At 47.0% G+C, this 21,113-nt stretch overlaps 1 protein-coding gene across 1 annotated transcript; it reads right to left on the bottom strand.

Annotated features, from left to right (window-relative positions):
• Positions 1–18,240: 18,240 nt before the first annotated feature.
• LOC136460833 (uncharacterized) lies at positions 18,241–19,101 on the bottom strand. The gene is made up of 2 exons (XM_066460387.1): positions 18,760–19,101; positions 18,241–18,324 (listed from the first exon to the last, which is right to left on the bottom strand). Exons 1-2 carry the CDS (start codon positions 19,099–19,101, stop codon positions 18,241–18,243), a joined length of 426 nt encoding a protein of 141 aa, XP_066316484.1.
• Between the last annotated feature and the right edge of the window lie 2,012 nt (positions 19,102–21,113).

Below are 21,113 nucleotides of genomic sequence, written 5' to 3'. Positions count from 1 at the left end.
CGATCATGATGGAATAGACTCTGGTAGCTGCGCAATAGAGACAAATAAAAAAAAAAAGTAATTTACTATCTTAGAGATTCTCGAGCCTAGAGGCGATTCTCGAGCCTAGAGGCTCTCCATATATAGTATCTTATTATGCAGCTTTTCTAAGAGTAGTTAGTATATATACATGGAGAAGAACCTTATCAACCAGCAATATGTACTAATTAATGTCGTAGTTTTCACCTCCATTAGTGGGCTTAAACATTAAAGTCCCATTAGAGAACATAGATAATGGACTTTGATATTTATTAGAATTTTTGTATTTGGGTTTAGGAGAACTACTACACTGTATCAATTCTAACGGTAGTCCTGCTCTCGCACCGATATTCACAGCGAGCGGCAAGCTGCCAGCATGCAAAGTCGAGGCCCTTAGGCGTTAGGTCCAGCAACTGCACTTGCAGCCCTCCAGGGGCTTCCCGATGAATCATCGGCGATGATCATGCAGTAAACCTCATCGTCTGCTTTCAAGTTCTTCATTCACCTGGCTGCCCACCTTGACGCCGACGCCGAACATGTCGTAACCCGGCACGGTATCAATGCAGAACAGCAAGTTCAAACATTAACACCGCCAGGAACCGTTGGCCTTCAAACGCGAAGAGCTGATCAAACCGGGAGAAGGGAGTTGGTGGCCCGAAACTCACTGCTCACAGTGACAAAGTTAGAGCAAATGCACCCCTCGATTGTTAAGTAGCTTCGCCAATTTCAACCTGGTCTAGGCTGACGCCGAGTTGCCGGATACCCAACCTGCTCCACCGCGGCGGTGTCGAGCATGTAGAGGACGTTATGCTGCTTCGTTCCCCTCAGTGAACGCGGCGGGTGTGTTGCAACTCGCTTACCACTGCGGGCTTTAATCACCTAATTTTCTTGTTGGACTAACAACTAGTCTAGATATAATATATAAACAGGCTTAAAAATCCTACTCTCCGCCCAATGCCCATCAAAATTAGTTTTCGACTGCTCCCTACACTTTTTTTCTACCAAAATCACTTTATTAGAGAATTAATGAACTGGAGCTAAAAATCAGTAAATAAAACTGAGGATAGTATTCCGTTGACACAGACCCCCCCCCCCCCCCCCCCCCCCAAAAAAAAAAATCGGTGGCTACCGTCCCCGTTCGGACGTCCGTGCATGCCCCGTCTCGTGCACAAGCTGCTGCGTCTGCTCGTGCCTGCTGCGTTTGCCCACCCCGCCTCGTGCATAAGTTGCTGCGTCTGCTCGTGCCTACTGAGTCTGCCCGCCCCGCGCCTGCTACTGCACCTATCGGACGTCCGCAACTCCACACACTCGTCGGTTGAGCTCAAACTACGACCGGAGATAAAGGGAAGGGAAGGAAGGGGAGGGAGAGGAGAGGGCGAGGCGCGCCGTGCAAGGAAGGTGTGAGGTAGGAGGCAAAGCCTTGCGGCAGGCCACCGTCCGCTAGCCTCCGACGCCATTGCAGCATGTGAAACACCTGATCTACTTTTAAAACATCCACATAAACACATCTGCAACATACGTATAAAGAAAGATGAAACACTTAAAACATGCGTGTATAGCCATTTACAAAATGTGCCGTGCAACACTAAGATCTACTTTTAAAACATCCAGATGAAACATATGCAACATACGTCCGAAACAGTTAAAACACTTGAAACATAGACTTGCAACATGCGTATTTTGTTATTGCAACATATGCAACATCCATATCTACTTTTACAACATCCAGATGAAACACTGGAAACAAAAGTCTGAAAACATCTAAAACATTTGAAAACACATCTCAGATATATTTTTGCAACATCCAGACCAAACACTTGAAACACGGCGTCACCGTCGCCCACGACCTAACTAGTGGCCAACTGCTGTAGCCAGCAAGCTTGGGTCAGGGAGACTTTGGCCTAGCGTACACCTCCGCTGCAGGATGTCGGCCCATCGCTCCTCCTACAATTATCCCACGCCTACTCGCTGTCCAGGCTCGCGCCCGACAGTAGGGCTTCTCCAGCGCCGTCGCTGATCGGCCACAGTTGTCCAGCCCTGTCCGCTCACGGTGCGGTGCGGTGGGGGAAGGGCACGGCTAACAATGCCGTTGGGTATCTATACTCGTTCCCTATATCCACACCCGTACCAAACGGATAGGGTACGGGTGTATCCATTTGAAGCAGGTAGGGGACGGGTATACCCATTCGTGAAGAGGGTACGAGGAGGGTATGGGTAGGGTATTGCCCATTTCCCCGTTCATGCCTGTACACAAGGAAGACACCACCGCAACAGCGATAGGGCGATTGGGCGAGGCCGCCGCGGGTGTTATGGAAATTCAGCTGCAAGCGGTAGCAGGCAGCTCAGCAGGTTCCAATCCACCATTGACTCTGTAGCAACAGCGGCGGCGGCGTGATCAGCGTTGTAACTATGATGCTGCACGCCGCTGTTGACAGTCATTAACATCAATTATAAACCGTCAATATAACCTACATATATACTTAATTCCATCACCAAACATAGGTATAGGGGTTTAAACTGACAAAGTCCATAGGTTTTGGTGAATCTGTGTTTCCAGCAGAGTATATCTAGAAAACCGTCAAGGAGGACCTAAACATTAGAATTAATCATACTTATCCACGATGAAACCAGCACCAGAAGGTTCCAGAAGATACCTGAGGGCAACCCACCGCAGCAGAGGCCAAGGGGCTGCCAGGTGGGGTCAGCCAGCCCCACCTATAGGCTGGCCAGCCTATGGGCCCCCCTAGTCAGCCTCCTCTTCGAATGTCGGTTCTCCATCGTATCCTAGATTTCATCTACGCCGTCCTTTTAAGTCGGTTTGATCCGAGGGTACAGAATTGGCGCTACCCCCTATATATATAGCCATGTACCCCCTCCAGTAGAGCCATCCTGAAACCCTAATTTATATACTCCTCATCAAGATCAGAGCCAGCTATCAAGAGAAGATTAGTGCTCCATAGGATCTTATCTTGTATTAGAAATAGAGAGATAGAGTGCGAGTGAAGAGTTTGGAGGAAGTACCAGCCTATCGGTGCTCTCTCTACGGCTTGTACCCTAGAGGAATCAAGTTCTTCATGAGCTTGCTTCTGAGATTTCTCTAGTAATCAACTTTTAATTCAAGTAAGTAACGTGTTTATATTGTTCTTCAGGTTTGCGACTCTTTTTGAGTACTTTAATCCTTGTCATTCCTGGGTTAAAGTAGTATTTGTAGTGTAAGCGTGGTGTTTAGACTCGGTTACTCGTAGATGTACCCTATATTCTGAATCGGTGGTAGCTCGCGAGGGTGACTCTTATAGCCTCGTTGAATCCTCTGTAATCCACCTCCCGTTTGTAGGCCGAGCAGGATTTAGTTACTATAGGAAACATACTCTGTTTGTGTTTCCCTTAGTAATATCCCTAGAATTTAATAATAGAAGACATAGCTTACCAAAGTTAGAACTAGAAGACCTTAATGATCTCCTTTATACTCCTGTTATCTTAAGTCTTGTTGCTACTCTAGGTTAAGTTAGACGTAGTTAATCTCACATATTTCCCTGTGGATACGATACTTGGAATACTTCTGGGTGAAACCTACAGTGATATCCGTGCGCTTGTGGATTTATCTATGTGCGTTAATAAATACCAACAAGCTTTCTGGCACCGTCGTAGAGGAAACGGTTGCTGAATTAACTACGAACATAGCTTAACCTTGTATCTTTTATCTTTTTTTTATTTTCTTTTATTCTTTTCCTTTTCACTATGGATTCCACGCCTATATATCAATATGCTAAACCTACGAGCGCACGCCTAGAGCCACCAAAATCTACAGTGTCTATCCTAACACCTGGCTATGAGCTGTGCCCGTGCTTAATAAAATTGATTCGGGAACAATCCTTCTCGGGAAAAGGCGACGAACACCCATACTCACACCTATAGGAGTTTGAACAGACCTGTGCATTCTTGCATATCGCTGGCATGTCTGACGAGACCTTAGGATGGAAGTTATTTCTATTCTCTTTGATGGGATGAGCTAAACAATGGTATAGCCGAACCATAGGAAGTATGAAAGGAGATTAGCAAATGTTATGCTCTAAATTTCGTTTAGCTTTCTTTCCCACCTCTAGAGTTGTCTGCCTTCGAAAAGAGGTTCTATCTTTTAAACAAAATCTTTTGGCACATCATGGACTCGTTTAATGACCTCATCACCACTGGCCCTGACCTTGCCATTCAAGACCCTATGCTTTTTCAACATTTTTACATGGGTCTTAACAAGGATTCCAAGAATTTCCTTGATATGGCCTCTAGAGGAGCTTTTCTTCATTTATCTGCTAGTAAGCCAAGGACTATTCTTGATAAAATTATTGGATGCATTCCATGCACTAGCATTCATAATGAACTCTCCAAGAAAGAGAAGGAGTCATCTTCCGAACAAGAAGAGAAAGTTTTGATAGCCGAATCACAACCACTCCAATCCCAAGATTTAGCTATCAATCCCGAACCATCAATACCCCAAAATCCTCCAAGGGAAGAAGAAATTCCACCTTTGGAAAGCCCTGATGAAATTAAGGATGATCTTTTTATGCTAATTTTGGGAAAAGCTTAAACTTTCTATTTCATAAGAGGCTTTCGAGTGAATATAATTCAAATCCTCTCAAGAAGGGATCTCTTAGAAAGCGTCTTAAATCAAATTCCTTTGGAGGACATCTAGAAAAACTCAAGGGTGACATGTCAAGTGATGCCATAGAAGGAGAGCCAAGTCATTTAGAAGCTAATCCTATCTTCTCCCCTTCTATACCCATATTTGATGTCTTATCCAAACCCATCCTTGACCCCGATGATCCCTCTTATGTTCTTTTTCCTGAGTCTCATGATTATCCTAGAAATCCCAATCATAGGAATCATGAAGGATCCAAGGATGACCAAGAAGAGCAAAGACACCGACCAGAGCATTCATGCATTGTTACAAGTAAAGAATGGTTGGACAAGTCCAAAACCTTAAGGTTAGAACCCAAACTAGATCCAAAGGATGAGATTAAGTCAATCTCCTTAATAAACATGACTCATCAAAGTTCGGAGGAGGCCATAGACAAGATCAACCCAGAGTCACCAATCCATGGGAAATCTTGGACAATAAAGCATCCAATGAATGTAATAGGCATGGAATGATGGAGACAATGTTTTCGCCTATGGACATTCATGAATAATCAACCCTGGAGCTTGAAAAGGAAGATTACATCAACGAGCATGGAAGCCACTTCTTGAACACCTCATCAAATCCATGCTTAGTGAGAAAATTCCTGAATCAATTGGCCTTTCCAATACTACCACACAAGAGATCTTCAACCCCCTTATGCTTCTTGTTCAAAAAAACTTTGAAAGGGTGGTTGTAGATGTATTTGTATATCATAAATATTACAAATATCTTTGGCATGAATCTTGAGATAGGTATACAATGGTTGGTGTTAGAGGGAAAACCACTCCACCAACTTAAAGCACAATTCGAATGTTTCCTAAGGACGAGCTTTTGTCCCAAAACAAACACTTTTGGGAGATAACATGAGCTTTCACCTTTTGCTATAATGCCCTTGTGAAATGAGCATAGCAATATAATTATGAAAATATTCCTTTGGGTATTTTGCCACTAACCATTCCAGGTTTGAAGCAAAAAGAATGAAGAATAACAACACAAGGTATGTCCAACAAATTATCATACAACATTTAATCACATCCATCCAAACTTGATTTTGCATTTGCAAAATTCAAGTATGGGGGATGGGCTTCTCTGAAAAAAAAAATCTTATGCCATGTTGCTAAATTATTTTGGTTGTCTCTACCTTTAAGCCATGCTCAATTTGCTAAATAACAATCATGCCCTTTCATCTCTATTTGAGTAAATCTCTATAATGCTTTCATACTACCTTTGTTTGCTACAGTATATACTTAGGTTTTGAAGTATTTTTCATACACCTTTTAAATTAGGCATAGTGCTTAGTTTAAACTATTTTCCTAAATTAAATTAGATGAGGTGTCTAGTTTGATTCTTGAACCCAAAGGTGTGCTGATTTTACTTCCAAAGGCTTTTGAATTAAGCATGGTGCTTAGGTTAAAATGCCTTCCTAAATCGAATTAGACGTGGTGTCTTGGTTGATTTTTGAGCCGATAGTATGCTTTAGTAGATACTAGATATTTTGTTAGACTAACCCCTACTGGAAACTCTCAATTCAATTTGAGTAAGTCACAAGATGAATTCAAATCGAAGGTGGACCAAGGCACATGATGAACTTCAATAACTTTGCGCAAAGAAGACATAGCTCATTCATCATGGATGGAAGAACTGCATGAAACCATGAGTGGAGCGGAAGGTCCAACAAAGTGTCAAAGATCAAAGAGCAAAAAGATGGCATGGCAAAAGGTTGATAAAGAAAGGGTGCAAGCTAGAAAACAAGAAGCTCATGAACAGTTCAAACTATGAGGCTAGCCGAACATGGAAAACTTTAAGCAAAAGGGAAGGACTATCACGAATCATCTACCCTTCGTTACATGGTGTCATCACGCTCCAATGACAAAGGTAACATCCTAAGGTAAATGATCATTATTCAAAAAGATTTTCCTAATGCCACTTTAAGCTTGTTCTGATAGGCACATAAATAAGAAACAAGCATGTTCGAGTTACAACTTACTTGATCCAACCTGATTAACTCAACATGTTTAGTTCTTTAAGCTTGTTCCTAATGCCACTTTCTTGATCTTATAGTCTTAATCAAATAAGCTGAAAAGTGCACATCCTATCTCTAGAATATGATAGTTATAATCATGTAAAGATTGATATATTATGTAAGGAAAGACGATCCTTCCATAGGTTAAGCAACTCAATCTTTTCTGCCAAATGTACTTAAATGCTACATTCATGCTCAATCCTTTGATCTTATCACCCATGATATAAATGAACAAGGCACATAACACCGACTTTATTTTGTTCAATGTGCCTATGCACTTGATCTCTACCCTATCTTACGAGTAGGACACACTTCAAGCAAAGTGTGGGGAAAGTTGATTCTCCAATTTCTACAAGTGAAGGTTCTAAACCTGTCAAACTCAAAACCAAGACAGATTTGGCGGAAGAAGGTGGCATCACCATTTGAGGCGCCACTTCAAAAATCCTCATCTTCAGAGCGAACTGAGGTACTTGATCAATGAACTTCACAAGGAGAAGTCTGGTTCGAAGGACTTAAAACACCGAACCCTCACTGAAAAGCTAGCTTGGGGGAGAAGTACTCACGTGTATCCAAGTAAGTATTCTTTTCCCTTTTTATTTTAGTTTTAGTTTCTTTTAATTAGTTAAAAATGATGAATGAAAAACAAAATAAAAAATTATCTTTGCATTAGTCATTTATAGTAATAATGTGCGATCTAGTAAAATTGAAAACAAAATAAAAAGATGTGTCTAGTTTGCTTTAATTTATTTTTAAGAGCTGAATAAAATAAAGAGAACTCAGAATAATCTCTTAAATATAAATGATGAATAGTTGCTCTATTATAATTCCTTTCAAGTACCTAGTTTTCAGTCTTGAATTCTCCCGAATTTTGGATAAAATTATTTTGATATAAGGATTTACTCTAAACTTGAAACTCGTGGGTGGCATATGCTTGATCTAAGTCTCGGTAATTGACGGATATGATATGAGAATGTTTGAACTGTTGTTTATCTTCACTAAAGTTCTAGAGATTTATTTTTTGAAAAACATAAAAATGCTACATGATGAGTTCCTATATGACAAAGCTTGAATTTCCACCAGAGCCATACATATTATTTAGTCTCCCAGAAGCAGAGAAACAAGCACCACCATAGCCTAGGAAGAGGCAGAGGAAGGCGGACAATATCCAAGAAGCAGAGGAAGAAGCAACCAAAGCTATGCTAGCCCTGGAGTCCAAGAATTCTTGCAGGCGGACTTGAACGGCCTACCGACAGCAGTAGCATGAGGAGAGTGCTGAAATGGAACTACAGCTCATGATCGAGTTTCACTCTAAAAACTAGACCAGTCGCTTTGCACCTTCCTAGGTCCAATCTGTAGTTAGTCATGGGCGCGCGTGTGCTCACACTCGTGGAGGTTTGATGTGTGCCACAATTGGTGGTACGAGGAGCAGTCAATGAGGTAATTTAATGTCTGCCACTGGTGGTACAAGGAGCAGTTGAGGAGATTTGGTGTCTGCCAATGGTGCTATGAGGAGCAGTAATATTGAGAGAAAGAAAGAGGTGGTTCAGTTCTATGACTTTTGGTATTACATCTCAAAGAAGATATGGAGCATCAAGTTCTACGATATTGACTTCTGGTTCCCACTCCTCAAAGAGCCTGTGTCGACAGAATATCGTCGGCAGTCCACCGAGGGGCACCCCGCGATGGTAGATTGATCGGTAGAGGAGCGTGTAATCAAGAATAAGAAGGCAACAGAGACACACGAGTTATACAGGTTCAGGCCGTCGGTACGATGTAATACCTTACTCCTATGGTTTGTTGGTTTGTATTAGCTATCATATGATTTGCTATGAATTCGTAGGGGGTCCTTGCCCGCCTTATATAGTCTGGGGGACAAGGTTACAAGTCGGTTAGATCTGAGAGATAACCAGAAAGTAATAACAGATTACAAGAAACATGGGATCGTTTGTATCCTATCAAATCTCGTAACATCTTCAGGATATCCTCTCCGTGCCTTGCAGGGGTCGCCGAGCAGAACCGTGCCCCGCAAGGCTCCTTCTTGCGGGCTAGGCCACCCCTGGAGGCATAGCCCATGTGACCTGCCGTGGGTATCCGGGGTCATACCCCCCACAGCTAGTCCCCAAGCGCCTTGTACCCGTTGTGCAACGCCGTCCTAAGACTTTCCGAGCAGGTGCGAACCAAAACCGAGCTGTCCAAATCATGGTCCGACCACCATAAGGAGCCACCGAGCAGTTGTGAGCAGCTGCCGAGCAGCGTACAACATCGCCGAGCATTGTGTTCTGAGCATGGCTTGTCATAAGGGTGTAAGGAGCTCAAGTCCAAAATTAAAAATTCCTGCATGGTAAAGTGAAGTGTGCCCACTAGAATCTGAAAACGAAGGTAAAGATACCTGGTTTTATCTTTTAGAGGCTCGGAGTCTTTCAGAAAAACAAACACATTCACCACAAGGTGAAGTGTGCCCACTTAGTCCCCGAGCCTGACAGTAGGTGACGTAGTCATGTGATGCCAGGCTCAGAAATTAGCAAACCATCCGAGCAGGCAGCCAGTCCCCGAGCGTAGCCTCAAGACAAAAAACAAACACATTCACCACAAGGTGAAGCGTGCCCACTTAGTCCCCGAGCCTGACAGTAGGTGACGTAGTCACGTGGTGCCAGGCTCATAAACTAGTAAACCATCCGAGTAGGTAGCCAGTCCCCGTGTTTCTAGCATAGATATCGGATAAATCAAACCGCGGCGAGAAATTCAGAGTAATGGCTGTACAGTATCAGTTACTAAGCCTTATTAAAATGCGGAGAATTCAAAGAATAAGTGGCGGCGATAAATGAGCGGCATGGGCTACTGTGACGCGATAGCCCAAGTTGCGGCCCATGAAACCATTTTGGAGGAGTCGAAGTAGCGCTGATCGTAGGAACGGTTTCCCAAAAACCCTTAGAGTTAAGGGAGAGTGGGGAAAGTGCTTTATAACCGCGCCGCCACACACATCGCCTCCTACCTCTGTCAAGCCACCCTACTTCCTGCCTTCGCAATCCCTATGCTGCACATTCCGCACCAATCACGAGCATTTGCCTCCAACCCTAGGACCAATCCATAGGAAATGGCACCGAAAAAGGAGCCACAAAGCCGAAGAAAGTGGCCACCGGAGCCAGCCGCGATGAGGAGTGGGTGCCGTCGAAGACGTCGGTGGTGGATCTCGATAAGATGGTGGCAGTGGGCGTTCTCCCAGACCGTCTCACTGCTAGATGGCGGCCAGCTAGTGGTGAGCCCTTCTCGACACCACATACTAATGAGGCTGTAGTATTTGAGGATTATTTCTGGCGAGGGTTAGGGTTTCCTGTCCACCCCTTTCTAAGGGATCTTATGGAGTTTTGGGCAATTAGCCTCTGTAATCTGCATCCGAACACCATTCTGCATATTTCTATCTTCATCCATTTCTACGAGGCGTTTCTCGATGTTCTTCCGCACTTCAACCTCTTCAGGCACATGTTCTGTCTGAAGAAGAAGGGGGGTAGCGGTTCCAAGGTGGTCAGCGGCGTTTACCTGTAACTCAGGGATAGGATGGCCAGCGAATATATCAGTGTTCCACTAAATACCTCCCTCAAAGGTTGGAATGCCAGATGGTTCTATATCAAACAAAGTCACCCAATGATTCGATGCGATGTCCACCACATCCCTGTTAATCATATTAACTGGTCAGAGAGACCCAACAATGCTGAGATGGAGTAGGTAATGGAACTACTGGACTTGATTAAGGGCGTTGAGCTTCGGGGTGAACTGGTGGCGGCTTGCTTTATAGTGCGGCGCCTTCAGCCCTACAAAGAGAGGGCCCACCCGGCATTTGACTATAAAGGTGACAATGACGGTACCTGAGAAAACACAGACCGTCTGACGAAGAAGGAAGTGATAGACTGTGCCATGGATCTATTTACTTCAAATGTCTCATTCAGCTGGCCAAAAGGAATGAAGGCTTTCAACTACACCAATCCACCTCCTCAGGTAACCATTTCGCTTCGCGTCTATCAGGCATTAATTGCCAAGCATAGGACTGACTTACTTATGAAAAGATCCATTCACAGGATAGGGCAATATACTTTTCAGACATGCCGAGAGCCGATTGGCCGAAAGGAGTAGATCCTCGGTGGCCACTGCAGCCCGAAGAGGATGAGCTGAGCTCCTCGTCGGATAGTCCATCCCCAATGTCAGAGAAGGTCCACGGGAAAAGACCGGCAGTGGACAAGCCGGTCTAAAAAAGGAGAAAACCCGCCAGCTCTCATGCACACAAACCAGGCAGCATCTCTCTTAGAGAGGACCGAGCAGTTCGGCCATGATGAACGGTTGTGCTGGAGTGGTCGGACGATGATGAGGACCAGTTAGTGCTTCCACCGAGCACGATGGAGGCACCGGTGGATGATGACGCTCCCAAGCATCGATCATGAGAAAGTTATGGTCGGGCAACGGCGGACGTCCTGGTGACACAAACTACCGAAGTCCTCGAACAGCGCACAGAAGTGGGTGCCCTCGGGCACCAAGAAGAGCGGCAGCCCGCTGCAGAGGCGTAGGAGTCCTCCCATAGAGCTGACCAAGCAGCCATGCCTGGGGGGTCAGACAGGCATCGCCGATTCAAGAAAATCAATTGGAAGACCAAACCGTAAGTATATTTGCCTTGGAGTAATAATATTGTTCCTTGATTTCTCCTTGTTACTAAGAAGCCGATATTACATAGTGCAACGCCGAGGCCCGTGACCTCAGAGGAAAAAACGATGACTACTCCCGTCTAGGAGTCCCCTAGTGCTCGACGAACAGAGGACAGGCCAGCCACCGCTCCCAGCAGACCTAGCGATGGTGAATCGTTGGCGCACACGATGAGCACGTCGGCGACCGCAACTGCGGCTATGACCAAAAAAGTTGTTACCTTGGAAGTGGAAACTGTGGCTGTTGTTGATGCGCTGGAGGTTACAGATGCGACTCCGTCAACGGCTAAGGAGCAAACGTCATCACCCGCAGGGATGCTAGGAGTGGTCGGAGCGGTGGTCCGACCATGGAGCCCCCCGGTGGTGCCTCAAGCGATGGCGGAGGAGGACGAGGTTGTGGAGATCGAGCATGCCACACCTGAGCCCCAGTCCATCCAGATTCTTTAGAAATGCGGGGAAGAGGTGGTAGTTGTCAAGGAAGAAAACACCACCAAGGAGATAAAGAGGTTGAAATCCGCCGTCGCTGGAGTTATGACTCAAATCGAGGTGAGTGCCGCGCCAATAACATCGATATATGTTGTCTAAAGATCAAGGTTTATCTCTTTCATTGTTAATTCGTAGGGGATAGCTCGGATAGCCGATCAACGGCACCAACTGATAAAGAGGATGGAGCCCCTCGCCGAGGAAAATAAGATACTCTGGGAGGCTTTAAGTCTTTTGGAGAAAAGTATTCAGAGGGCCCAGCGCGAGCAGGACCTTGCGGAGTCAAACTCGTGGGACCTTGAACATCAGAATGGGGTTCTGTCCAAGCGACTAACGGCTTCATCCGAGCAGCTGAAGAAGACATCCGAGGAGCTGGCGATTGTATCTAAGGAACTTAAGAAAATGTCTGAGCAGTTGAGCAAGAAAAATGGAGAACTCGATAGTAAAACTGAGCAGCTCTACCGGAAGTGCCAGCAGTTGGAGGATGTATCCAAGCTGAAATCCGGTATTCTTTTTCACATAATGTGCTTTGCAGTAAGTGGCCGTATATTTTTTCTGTTTCTTATCTTTTGTGCTTGCAGAGCAAGATGCAGAACTCAACCAGCTTCGCCAGATCATCGAACAAATCCGATAAGAGAAAACGAAGGAGTCGAAGCGAGCCGACAAACTAGCCAGAGAATTGAAAGGTAGGTTTCCCCTGATCGGAAGTGACGTCGTAATACTTTTTTGCCGTGACAAACCATTGTGATTCTTGTAGATTATCGACATAAAACTAAGGCACAGTTCGATGTGCTGGTGCAGGAAGCCAAAGTCTAGAAGGACAACTTCAACACTATAACTGCCGCAATAAAACCAGTGCTCAACTGCGTCGATGTTGAACCGGTGCCCCATCCTGATGGTAGGCAGCAAGGACCGGACACCATCGTTCAGAGATGCAAGGCAGCGTGGGAGAACTTCAAAAACTTCAACCGTGACGCTGTTTTGACCGCTGCTACTCATGCCCTTGCAGTGGTTTGGTCCCATTATCCATCCGTCGACATCCAGTCAATAGGTGGTGGGTTCATCGATGGGCTGAGCGCCGCGCAAACCCAGCAGCTGGAGGATGACATTGAGGATGTGGCGAAAGTGCTTGTCGGCGATATAGACCTGTTTGGCGAAATAGAAACTATTGGTGAAGCTTAACGAACTGTCCGGATATTATTGCCTGTAATACTTGATTTATCTGGCTATGAAGAATCATTGTATTGTTAAACCGATGTAGTTATGCGTAATATAAGCTGTGTTCAATCGGTTAGTTTTCACTAAACTTGATGCCTTAGTTAGGTCGTGATCCGTAACGCATAACATGGAGCCCATGCGTATGTTGGAGAAACAGGCATTGTCATAAGACCGTGGCCTACCGCCCAACACGCAGAGCATCGAGCTCATAGTACGTTTGGTGGGATGTTAGAGCCTTGGTGTCCTCCAGAGTTACTATTGCGAAAAAACATGCTGCCCAACAACCAACTTGAGTAGCATGGCGAGAGAAATGGCTAAAGCGGTGTCCGAGCGTTTAGTTCATGCCTGAAATCTAGGCCTTGACTAGCCCATAGTCCATAACGTCGAGCGCAGAGGCGCTGACATGTGTAGAACGAACAGGCATGGCCAAGGAATCGCAGCCGACCAACCGTAACGCAGAGGGTGGAGCCCCTAAGCGCGTGTAGGATGTAGTCAGAGACTGGGTCGTTTCCATTGAAAACAGAAGGAAAAAGGTGTGATGCTTGATGATCGGCGGGCTATGTTGCGAAAATTGGAACGCAAGACCGTCGTTGTTTTTGTAGAAAACCTATGTGACCCGGAGGAAGCATAGTAAGCAATTTTTGGAAAAATCATGTTTGGCGAGTTGGAGGAGTCGTGTTTGGCGATCGGGAGTTAACGTGTTCGGCGATTTGGAGAAATCGTGCTCGGCGATGTGGAGAAATCGTGCTCGGAGATTTAGAGAAATCGTGCTCGGTGATTTGGAGAAATCGTGCTCGGCGATTTGGAGAAATCGTGCTCGGAGATTTGGAGAAATCATGCTCGGCGATTTGGAGAAATCGTGCTCGGCGATTTGGAGAAATTGTGCTCGGAGATTTGGAGAAATCGTGCTCGGCGATTTGGAGAAATTGTGCTCGGCGATTTGGAGAAATCATGCTCGGTGATTTGGAGAAATCGTGCTCGGCGATTTGGAGAAATCGTTCTCGGCGATTTGGAGAAATCGTGCTCGGCGATTTGGAGAAATCGTGCTCAGAGATTTGGAGAAATCGTGCTCGGTGATTTGGACATACTTGGCGAGCGTATTGGAGGCCGTCACAGAGTGGCGTGTAGCCCGCTAACGGTAAGTGAAGTTTATGATGAGGAAAAATGTAGAGAAATTATGGAGACAAGAACTTTATTAATATTAAAGTAAAGAATACATATCTATGTCATTTCAGGGGTAGAAACGTATAAGGTGCTCTATGTGCCAGGAGTTGGGAACATCGAGTCCATCTAAGTCGCATAAGCGATAAGACCCTAGTCGAGTAACACCTTTTATGACGTAAGGACCCTCCCATGGTGAAGACAGCTTGTGGAGTCCTTCGGTTTTTTTGTTTCCGATGTAAGACGAGGTCGCCGATCGCGAACGAACGACCTTTGACATTACGGTTGTAATACCTCCGCAGACCTTCGAGGTACTTGGATGTGCGAACGCAAGTAATAAGACGTTCTTCCTCGACCCAATCAATGTCTTCTGTCCAAACATTTGCTGCTTGGTCTTCATCATAGTTTTCTACTCTTGGTGCTCGGAATGCAACATCCACTAGAAGTATGGCCTCTGAGCCGTAGACCATAAAATATGGAGATACGCCGGTACTGCGACTAGCTTGAGTGCGCAGTCCCCAGACCACAGCCGGTAGTTCTTTGATCCATCTACCCAGATGCTTTTCTTCTTTCTGATAGAGCCTTTTTTTGAGGGCGTCGAGGATCATACCGTTGGCTCGTTCGACCTGGCCGTTAGCTCTAGGATGAGCGATGGAAATGTATTTAACGGAGATGCACCTTCTTCGCAGAAGTCCCAAAAATGATGGCCGGTAAAAGTTGTCCCGAGGTCAGTGATGATGCTGTTCGGGAGACCAAATCTATGTACGATGTCTTCAAAGAGCTCGACTGCTTTCTTAGCAGTAGCTGCGACGAGTGGTTTGTACTCAATCCACTTGGAGAACTTATCAATGGCGACATACACATACCAGAAACCTCCTAGCGATGGTTTGAAAGGTCCGATCATATCCAGTCCCTAGCATGAGAATGGCCAGGCAGCTAGGATGGTCTGTAGTTCCTGTGTCGGTACATGTATTTGCTTGGTAAAAAACTAACAACCCTCATATCATCGAACAAGATTTTTAGCATCGGAGATGGCCGTGGGCCAGTAGAAACCTACTCGGAAAGCTTTGCCGACCAGTGTTCTCAAAGCCACATGATTGCCATAGGAGCCAGAGTGAATTTCAGATAGTAGCTTCACATCGTCGTCTTGGATGATGCACTTCTGTAGTATCCGTTCCTTGGCACTTTTCCTCATCAGGCTACCATCCACCAACACGTAGTGCTTACTTCGGTGAATTAGTCGTTTGGTTTCGATTTTGCTGGTGGGTACTTTATTTGATGAACTGTTCCCTCCAATCGGCGACCTACGAAGGTATCATGAGTACCAACTGCTCGGCAGGGGGTACTTCTACAACTTCCTTGTCTTCCTTAATGGATGGTGTCAAAAGGTCCTGAACAAAGACCCCCGGCGGAGCCGTGGTTTGAGAAGATCCTATCTTCGATAACTGGTCGGCTATTTGGTTTTGATCCCGTACCACGTGGTGGTACTCGATGCCGTAGAATTTCCCTTCAAGCTTCCTAATTTCGGCGCGGTAAGCGTCCATCTTCTCACTGGAACAGGACCAATCTTTATTAAGTTGATTGATAACCAGCGCATAATCCCCGTATACCATGAGGCATTTGACGCCGAGCTCGACGGCTATACGAAGGCTATGGAGAAATGCTTCGTATTCCATGGCGTTGTTGGAGACTGGGAAATGTATGCGAAGAACATATCGAAGTTTATCCTTTGTCGGTGTGATGAATAGAATGCCCGCACCGGCCCCATTGATATTAAGGGCGCTGTCGAAGTACATCACCTAGTGCTCGGGGCAAGTGGCGGCGATGGGTTCTTGGATTTCGGTCCATTCAGCGATGAAATCGGCGAGCGCTTGCGACTTTACGGTCGGCCTACTTCTGAAGTCAATGTAGTAGGTGCCGAGCTCAACAGCCCACTTGATGATATGACCATTGGCCTCTTTATTGCGAAGAATGTCTCCCAGAGGGAACTCGGTGACCATGGCGATCTTGTAGTATTCGAAGTAATGTCGGAGCTTGCGTGAGGTGATTAAAATTGCATATAATAGCTTTTGCACCTGAGGATAACGAGTTTTGGGCTCATTAAGTACCTCGCTGATGAAATAGACCAGACGCTGTACCTTGTAGGCGTGTCCAGTTTCCTCACGTTCGACGACAATAGCCGTACTGATGACTCGAGAAGTGGCGGCGATGTAAACCAGCAGAGTTTCATCTGGTCGTGGCGCTGTCATGATTGGAGGTTTTGTTAAAAACAATTTGAGCTGCTCGAAAGCTATGTCTGCCTCCTTTGACCAAGAAAAAAGCTTGGAGGCCTTGAGAAGCTTGAAGAAATGTAACCCTTTTTCACTGAGGCGCAAGATAAATCGGCTTAACGTAGCCATGCAGCCTATAAGCTTTTGTATATCCTTGACACACGTTGTTTGTTTCATATTGGTGATGGCGGAGACCTTATTAGGGTTTGGTTCAATGCCCCAAGCACTGACGATGTAACCTAGCAGGATACCGGATGGAACTCTAGAAATGCACTTTGAAGGGTTCAGCTTCCATCGGTATTTGCTTAGGTTGGAGAAAGTTTCTTCAAGGTCGGTGATAAGATTGTCGGTGGTTCTAGTCTTGATGACCACATCGTCGATGTAGGCTTCGATGTTGTGGCCGATCTGTTGGTCAAGGCACGTCTAGATAGCCCTTTGGTAGGTCACGCCGGCGTTCTTTAGTCTGAAGGACATAGTGGTGTAGCAGTATGCACCGAAAGGTGTGATGAATGACATTTTGACCTGGTCTTCCTCCTTGAGGGAGATCTAATGGTAGCCTAAGTAACAGTCAAGAAAGGAGAGCAACTCGTAGCCGGCTGTGGAGTCTACAACCTCATCTATCCGAGGCAGGCCGAAGGGGTCTTTAGGGCAGTGTTTGTTAAGATCAGTATAATCAACACACATTCTCCATTCTTTATTCTTTTTCTTAACAAGAATAGGATTAGCTAACCAATCTGGATGATACACTTCTTTTATAAATCCGGCAGCTAATAGCCGTTTTATTTCTACCCTAATAGCCTCCTTTTTGTCTGGCACAAATCGGCGAAGTTTCTGCTTGATCGGTTTAGCGGTCGGCAAAACATTCAAGGAGTGCTCGATCTTCTCCCGCGGTACCCCCGGCATGTCTATAGGTTTCCAAGCAAACACGTCGGCATTGGCACGTAGGAAGGAGACAAGCGCGCTTTCCTATTTGGGGTCAAGGTGAGCCCCAATTTTCACCGTCTTGGAAGGGTCGTCGAGGCTGAGGCCGATCTCCTTGACTTCCTTGGACTTGGCGGAGGCCCGGGGAGGCTCTGGGATCTCTATGTTGTCCGCAAATGCGATCTTGGCTTTGGCAACCACGCTAGCCATCTGGATGGAGAGGTCAGTGGCTTCGGTGAGGGCAAGACTTTCTGTCTCGCAGGCATAGGCGACGGAGAGGTTGGCCCACAGAGATAGGACTCCTACAGGCGAAGGCATCTTCAACACCAAATATGCATAGTGTGGAATGGCCATGAACTTGGTCAGAGCCAGACGCCCTAGTATGGCATGGTAGGCGGTGTCGAAGTCGGCGACATAAAAGTTGATATGCTCCACTCGGTAGTTGGCTGCCGTGCCGAACTGTACTGGTAGGGTAATTTCCCCAAGTGGTCTGGATGCCATGCCGGGTACCACGCTCCAGAAGGAGGAGTCTGAGGGTGTAAGGTGTGTTGTCCTGAGGCCAAGCTCCCTTAGGGCCCCAGCGAAGAGTAGATTCAAAGCGCTCCCACCGTCGATGAGGACTTTTCTGAAGAGCACCTTCTGGACAGTCACATCAAGGACGAGGGGAAAACGCCCTGTGTAGGGTATGTCCACCCACTGGTCGGCCCTGCTGAAGGTGATGGAGATTTTGGACCATGGGCGATAGTTGGGGTTGGCGGTAGTCTCTTCTGAAACGACGGCGAGCACTCATTGGGCGGCGAGCTTCCAGTCCCTTCTGCTCTCGTTGGAGGCGAAACCCCCGAAGATGGTGGCGACCACCTTGTCGTGGTCCTGGAAGGCATTGTTATTATCCCCAGGTGGTCGACGTCCCCCATTCCCACCATTGTCGTCGTTGTACTTTTTCTCCTAGAACTCCTTAGCCAAACCAAGGCAATCTTTCATCTTGTGTTTGGCGTTCTTGTGCAGGGGGCTTGGACCGTCGAGGATCTTCTTGTACTGCTCATCGTAGTTATGTTTTGCGTGTGGCTCATTGACGTTGGCAACAAAGTGATCTGGTCGGCAGCGGCGATTCTGACCAGGTTTGAATCTATCTGGCCGATCACGTCCGCTGTCCCAGTGGAAACTACGGTCATCGTAGCGGCGATCGTTGTACTGTCGGTTGTCGTTGCGGTCATCGTGGCGGTGAACGTTATGCTGTCGGTCGTCGTTGCAGTCGTCGTGGTGGCGAGTCGGGCGATTGGTGCCCGTATCTTCGTTAAAACGCACCTCCACTTCCTCGGCGTCGGCGTACTGGTTGGCGGTTGTGATCATCTCGCTGATGTCGGTAGGTGGCTTTCTATTGAACTTAGAATAGAGTTCTCGGTGATGAAGTCCTTGGACGAAGGCGATGATGACTTTGGCCTCCGTGATGTTGGGAATAGAATTCCTCATCTCGGTGAAGCGTCTAATGTAGCTGCGGAGTAGTTTGGATGGCTTTTGGTTGATGCGGTTGAGATCGTGCTTGGTGCCCGGCCGCCTACATGTGGCCATGTAGTTGTCGGTGAAGACTCTCTTCAGGTCTTCCCAAGAACCAATGGAGTCCGGGGCGAGGCTTGTGAACCAGCTCATGGTGGCTGGCGTGAGCATGATAGGGAGATAGTTTGCCATGACGTTGGTGTCTCCTCCAGTGGCGCGGACGGCTGTGGCGTAAGCCTGTAGCCACTGAGTTGGGTTCATCCTTCCTTCATAGGGTTCGACTCCGGTGATTTTGAAACCACAGGGCCACTGGAGCGTTCGGAGTGCCCTGGTGAACGCAGGGGCCCTTCTGGGCTATCGGGGCCGACATCGGCAGTATTGCCGGCAACGATCGGCTCCAGAGCTAAGTCCGAGTTGCTGTACTCTTGCTCGTACTCCTAGCGATGTCATACTTCATCTTTATGGTGCCCAAAACATCATTGATCGATACACCGTCGTGCGTCCCAAAGGTTGCTGAGGTGCACTTAGGCGTCCTGTTCGACCTCTTGGTCGTGCTGGCGATGATGCTTGGTGTGGTGGCCTCCAACTCCCCCCTGGGGAGGTGGTGATTGGTTGGCAAAGCGGCTTTGACTGGAGCGGCGATTAGATCTAGGATCGGCTGATCGGCGGATCACGCTTGTGGAGCATGAAGGTCTCTGAACTTCTCAGATCTCGTTAACTTGACAGCATGCTGCTTTAAGCATAGCGGCGACCTTGGCAAGCTCGGGCATCTGCAGGAGGTGAGCAAGTTCGTTGGCGGCCATGGCCAGATTGGCGCTCAGAGTCTTGAAAACATCGTGGCCGTCAATGCGGAGGAATTCTTCATTGAGGTTGCGATGGAGGGGCCTTCCTTGTGAATCGAATTGGTTATCACGAGCGGCCTCGGCTATCACAATGGCGTGTTTGTTATCACGCCGTTGCGTGTAGTTGGCATTCCTGTTTTCATGGGCGGCGCGTTCCTCATCTGTTTCACCGTTCCGAGGGGGGCTGTCGATACTGACGTTGAAGATTGCACCACCCCGGAAAGGCAGGAGAGGAGGTTGCTTGGTGAAGGTCTCGGCGAGGGGCTCGGTGGATCCTTGAGATTCAGAGTCCGGATTTTGCTCAAGGATAGTTTGGAGAGATGCTCCAAGACCCCGGCCGGCATGCAGTATGTTGACAGTTGGTGGAAGCTGGTCGGCGAATTTGCCCCTTAGGGCATCCTAATATGTAGCTACGGTGTTGGCGAGCCCGAAGGGCAAGGCGGCGAGCCCTGGAGTCTGCCGAGCATTGAACATCAACAGATCAGGATCGGAGGGTGCTCGGTGCTGAACAAGGGTGTCCAGAGCTGACTCAACAATGGAGAGGCAATCGGTGAGTTTTAGGCCGACCCGATCGATAGATTCGATTAGATCGTCATTGTTAAGATGCCTCCTCTGGTAGCAAGGAAGCGAGCGGCAGGTGGCTGATGGAGTCGACCCCGAAAGTGGTTTCGAGATTGGATCTGCATTTGTAGGTGCGAGGATGGTTGGTGCAGAATAGATCTGCATCGGCTCGAGAAGCTCTCCAACTCTATCGGCGTTGATGACCCACGTGATGGATCCGACCATGAAGATCTAGCCGGGCTACGGGAGGGACGAAGAGCCTACGGAAAAAACCATCTTGTTCGACAAGGAAATAGCACGCACACCCCTACCTAGCACGCCAACTATTGATAGAATATTGTCGGTAGTCCACCGAGGGGCACCCCATGATGGTAGATTGATCGGTAGAGGAGCGTATAATCAAGAACAAGAAGGCAACAGAGACACACGAGTTATACAAGTTCAGGCCGTTGGTATGACATAATACCTTACTCCTGTGGTCTGTTGGTTTGTATTAGCTATCATATGATTTGCCATGAATTCGTAGGGGGTCCCTGCCCGCCTTATAAAGTCTGGGGGGCAAGGTTACAAGTCAGTTAGATCTAAGAGATAACCGGAAAGTAATAACAGATTACAAGAAATATGGGATCGTACGTATCCTATCAGATCTCGTAACATCTTCAGGATATCCTCTCCGTGCCTTGCGGGGGTCGCCAAGCAGAACCATGCCCCACAAGGCTCCTTCTTGCAGGCTAGGCTGCCCCTGGAGGCATAGCCCATGTG

Source organism: Miscanthus floridulus, chromosome 6 (assembly GCF_019320115.1).
Source record: "Miscanthus floridulus cultivar M001 chromosome 6, ASM1932011v1, whole genome shotgun sequence".
Classification (NCBI taxonomy): Eukaryota; Viridiplantae; Streptophyta; class Magnoliopsida; order Poales; family Poaceae; genus Miscanthus; species Miscanthus floridulus.
This window is presented reverse-complemented; position numbering and strand designations above follow the sequence as displayed.